Source organism: Austrofundulus limnaeus, unplaced genomic scaffold (assembly GCF_001266775.1).
Source record: "Austrofundulus limnaeus strain Quisiro unplaced genomic scaffold, Austrofundulus_limnaeus-1.0 Scaffold919, whole genome shotgun sequence".
Classification (NCBI taxonomy): Eukaryota; Metazoa; Chordata; class Actinopteri; order Cyprinodontiformes; family Rivulidae; genus Austrofundulus; species Austrofundulus limnaeus.
In genome coordinates, this window is record NW_013953321.1 from 6,762 (window position 1) to 11,544 (window position 4,783).

Genomic DNA, 4,783 nt, shown 5'->3' on the forward strand with positions numbered 1-4,783 from the left:
GGGGGTGTGGCTTATAGTCCAAAAAATACGGTAATCACTGCAATAAAATAACTGTTTTTGTCACTTTTACAGTGGATTGCATCAACTCTGTTACATACAGAAGGGAAACTTCACCAAAGTGAAACATAAATCTGTGGATCTGTGTTTGATTACTCTGCCTGGCTTTCTSAAGGACCAGGATGTGACACAAACATCTGAATTATGGAACTGAAAGTGAAAGTAGTCAAACTGAATTTTTAATAAACCAAAATACTGTTTCAAAGCAAATTAATTCAGATTCAAAACTTTAAATTCAGTTTCACTTTAGTGAAATTTATTTTCAAACCAATGCATCAATTTCAACTTATGAACAATCAGATTCAATCTGAGCAATTCAAATTCACTTCCTGCTGACACAAGATTTATCCCATACATGGGTTGCTACCATCAGAACGACTCGTCCCGTCAGGTCGGTACCATCAGAACCACCTGTCCCGGTTTCCTCACCTCGAAGACGTACAGGTAGTTATCGATCAGGTCCTCCACGATCTTCACCTCGTGCTCACCTTTCCCGTCCGTCTGGAACAAGCTCGGGGCGAACAGCAGCGACAGGTTCTTGGTGCACATCTGGTTCAGGTCGGCACACTTCTGGACCCTGTCGGAGGGCGGGGACGGGTCAGACCTCGGCGGCTCACGGTGCTGATGCTGCTGTGGGCGGAGCTTACCTGTATAGGTGACTTATGAGAGCAGCCAGAGTGGTTCTGTTCACCCGGGGAAGGGTTCGGATGATATCTTTGTAGCGGTCCAATCTGGCGGACTTCTGAGGAAGTTCTGAAAGATCGTTATTGGATACTTTAATTTTTATACGATAATTTAAAAAAAACACATTTTTTAAAATAAGCCCAAAGTCCAGAAGAACCAGAACCAGAACCTCTGGTGGACTCACTTGCAGCCTCCTGCCACAGGGGGTGCAGCTCGGCCATGAAGATGGGGTCGTCGATCTCCCTAAAGAACCTCTTCAGAACGTCGGTCACGTCCTCTATGAAGTGGTCTCCAATCCGCAGCTTGACGTTACGAGCATCTTTACGGAACTCGTCCATCAGCAGCCGGATCCTGGACTTGGCTCCGTTCTTCCTGTAGATCCCCTCGTGGCCCAGACCTGCACAGAACCAGAACCAGAAGCCGTGTAAAAACACCAGTTGTAATGAACTCCTTTCTGGTAAAATTCAGAGTTTAAACTCCCCCTCAGCTCAGAGGTTAAACTCCTCCCCCCTCAGCTCAGATGTGAAGCTCCTCCTCCTCAGCTCATTAGTGAAGCTCCTCCCCCCTCAGCTCAGAGGTTAAACTCCTCCTCCTCAGCTCAGAGGAAAGTGGTTAAACTCCTCCCCCTTAGCTCAGAGTTGAAACTCCTCCCCCTCAGGTCAGAAGTGAAGCTCCTCCCCCTCAGCTCATTGGTGAAGCTCCTCCTCCTCAGCTCATTAGTGAAGCTCCTCCTCAGCTCATTAGTGAAGCTCCTCCTCCTCCTCAGCTCATTAGTGAAGCTCCTCCTCAGCTCATTAGTGAAGCTCCTCCTCCTCCTCAGCTCATTAGTGAAGCTCCTCCTCCTCAGCTCAGAGGTTAAGCTCCTCCCCCTCAGCTCAGAGGTTAAACTCCTCCCCCTCAGCTCATTAGTGAAGCTCCTCCTCCTCAGCTCAGAGGTTAAGCTCCTCCTCCTCAGCTCAGAGGTTAAACTCCTCCTCCTCTGCTCAGAGGTTAAACTCCTCCTCCTCAGCTCATTAGTGAAGCTCCTCCTCCTCAGCTCAGAGGTTAACCTCCTCCTCCTCTGCTCAGAGGTTAAACTCCTCCTCCTCAGCTCATTAGTGAAGCTCCTCCTCCTCACCGTACTGTGTGATGAAGGCGATGCAGCTGTCCACGATGATGGGGATGTTGTTCCTGCTCAGCTGCTGCTCCCTCAGCGTGTTTCCTTTTCCTCCGGCCGCCCGCTGGACGTCAGCGTACCACAGAGAGAAGTCGGTCCGACCCATTCCCTGCAGGTGCAGAGTTCTGAAGAGGAGACGAGCCCGATGATGAAGACGAAACATCAGAACCGACAGACAGAGAAACCCGTCTCACCTGCCCTTCTCCACCAGCACCAGGACGTCTTTCTTCTCGTGGTTCTCGCTCTCCGAGGTGACACCTTCAACACAAACACAGGGCTTCACTGAAACGGTCCAACCTGTAGACCAGAACCAGAACCAGGACCAGGGTACTGACTCAGCTCCTGCAGCCGGTTCAGGTTGATGATGTCCTCGGCCGCTCCGTCGTTTCGGGGACAGATGAACAGGTTGGACTTCTGCAGGACAAAGTAAGCCTCCTTCCACTGCTGAGGGTCCAACATGGCCCGGTACCGCAGGAGTCCGACCCGCTCGAACTCCCGGGTCAGCAGGCAGTGACAGCTGAGGGGCGTGGCAGCCTGAGGGAGGGGGGGCATGACAGTTAACGGGACAGAAGACCAACCATCAAACAGAACCTTTGTTGGAGGTTCTGACCTGTCCGATGGCTCTGGTCCAGCTGTGCAGCTCGTCCGCCGTCTCCAAACCGAACAGGTGCAGCTTCTCTGAAGTCAGGTACAACTCGAAGGTGTACCGGAACCTAAAGGTCCAAAATAAAAAAAAAATACCAAAAGAACCCTGAAAGTTCTGAGTGTGAACTAAGACCTGACGGGGCAGCACCGAGCTGGACGCGTACGGGATAAATCTTGTGCCAGCAGGAAGTGAATTTGAATTGCTCACATTGAATCTGAATGTGCAGAATTTGAAATTGAATGCATTGGTTTGAAAATAAATTTTACTAAATTGAAACTGAATTTAATGATTTGAAACCTGAATTAATTTGTTTTGAAACTGTATTTTGGTTTATTAAAAATTCATTTTGACTACTTTCACTTTCAGTTCCATAATTCAGATTTTTGTGTCACATCCTGGTCCTTGAGAAAGCCAGGCAGAGTAATCAAACACAGATCCACAGATTTATGTTTCACTTTGGTGAAGTTTCTCTTCTGTATGTAACAGAGTTGATGCGTAACATTTTCTACACATAGGTCAAATTAATCACTGCAATAAAATAACTTTGTGTGTTTTTGTCACTTTTACAGTGGATTGCATCAACTCTGTTACATCCAGAAGGGAAACTTCACCAAAGTGAAACATAAATCTGTGGATCTGTGTTTGATTACTCTGCCTGGCTTTCTCAAGGACCAGGATGTGACACAAAAATCTGAATTACGAAAGTGAAAGTGAAAGTAGTCAAACTGAATTTTTAATAAACCAAAATACAGTTTCAAAGCAAATTAATTCAGATACAAAACTTTAAATTCAGTTTCAAATTCTGCACATTCAGATTCAATTCGAGCAATTCAAATTCAGTTTCTGTTGGCACAAGATTTATCCCATAGAACCCAAACCTGTCGATGAATCCGTTGTTGTTGCTGGACGTATCGGGCCGACTCACGCCCACACAGACAATGTTTTTAACGCTGATCTGCACGCAGGGTTCTGAGGACCGGTCCGACTCGTACAGGAGCAGATACTGGTCCACCGTGCACCAGAACTTCTGGAAGTCTGCCAGAAGGAGCGGAGAGCAGAGTCATGTTCCAGCGTAACAACGGAACCAGGCTCCTCCCACAGAAGCAGCACAGACTCCACCCACCTTCCCGTGTCTTCCGAGTCATGGTTCCTCTGTTGACGGACGAGGCCTTGTAGAGGAACCCGGAGTGGAGGACGGGCTGCATGATTTCATCGTAGACGCTGGGATCTGAGGGACAAAGTCCAGAAGTGACACACCGCGGGACGATATTTGTGACGACTGAGGACAGAGACCTCACCTGAGGAGCTGAGGTGGTCCGGGTGTTTGTGTCCTCGCTGGCAGCCGTCTGATTGGCCGGCCAGGCACGCCGACTCCGCCTCTGAGAAGATCTGAGTGACTGTTTTCAGCAGCGTCTGTTCCGAGACGGCGGTGCACAGGACCTGCGGGGGACAGAGAGCCGTGGGTTCCACGTGTTTGACGCCATGCACGCTGAGACAAAGAGAGGCTCCGCCTCTGCCGGACCTTCAGCAGCTCCTCCTGGCTGCCGAACGCTGGGTGGGCCAGTCGGAACCGGCCGTCCCGGTACTTCTGGGTGATGAAGTCCCTCCTCTGCTCAGGCGAGGCGTCGCAGTCCAGCTCGTCGGACTCAGACAGGCGGGCCGCCCAGAAATCATTGGCCCGGTCGTTCCCCAGCATGATGAAGAGCTGAGAAACAGGTAAACCAACAGGTAAACAAGTAAACCAACAGGTAAACAAGTAAACCAACAGGTAAACAAGTAAACCAACAGGTAAACAAACAAGTAAACACAAGTGAACAAACAGGTAAACAAGCAGGTAAACAATTAAACACTCAAGTAAATACACAAATAAACAATCAGGTAAACAAACACGTCAACAAACAGGTAAACAAACAAGTAAATAAACAAGTAAACAACAGGAAAAAAAACACGTAAACATACAAGTGAACAAACAAGTACACAAACAGGTAAACAAACAAGTTAACAAACAGGTAAACAAACAAGTGAACAAACAAGTGAACAAACGGGTAAACACACAAGTGAACGCAAGTAAACAAACCGTCAGGTTTTAGTCTGGCCCCGCCCCGCACCGAGTCTCACCTGGACGATCTCGTTGCTCCACACGCTGGTGTCGAGTTTCAGACTCTGAACTTTAGAGACCATTGTCCCCAGACTCCTGTGCTGCCCTGCACACACACACACACACACACACACACACACAC

The 4,783-nt window shown here is 48.7% G+C and overlaps 1 protein-coding gene across 1 annotated transcript in view; it reads right to left on the reverse strand.

Annotated features, from left to right (window-relative positions):
• Positions 1-486: 486 nt before the first annotated feature.
• The window catches only part of arap3 (ArfGAP with RhoGAP domain, ankyrin repeat and PH domain 3), a gene marked incomplete at its 3' end in the record, with an annotated part of 28,035 nt that continues 23,738 nt past the window's right edge, over positions 487-4,783 (reverse strand). The window contains 12 exon segments of the mRNA XM_014029549.1: positions 487-634; positions 705-810; positions 926-1,138; positions 1,859-2,022; positions 2,092-2,155; positions 2,233-2,431; positions 2,508-2,610; positions 3,422-3,578; positions 3,667-3,771; positions 3,842-3,983; positions 4,066-4,248; positions 4,662-4,747. Coding sequence (XP_013885003.1) covers positions 487-634; positions 705-810; positions 926-1,138; positions 1,859-2,022; positions 2,092-2,155; positions 2,233-2,431; positions 2,508-2,610; positions 3,422-3,578; positions 3,667-3,771; positions 3,842-3,983; positions 4,066-4,248; positions 4,662-4,747 — 1,670 coding nt within the window.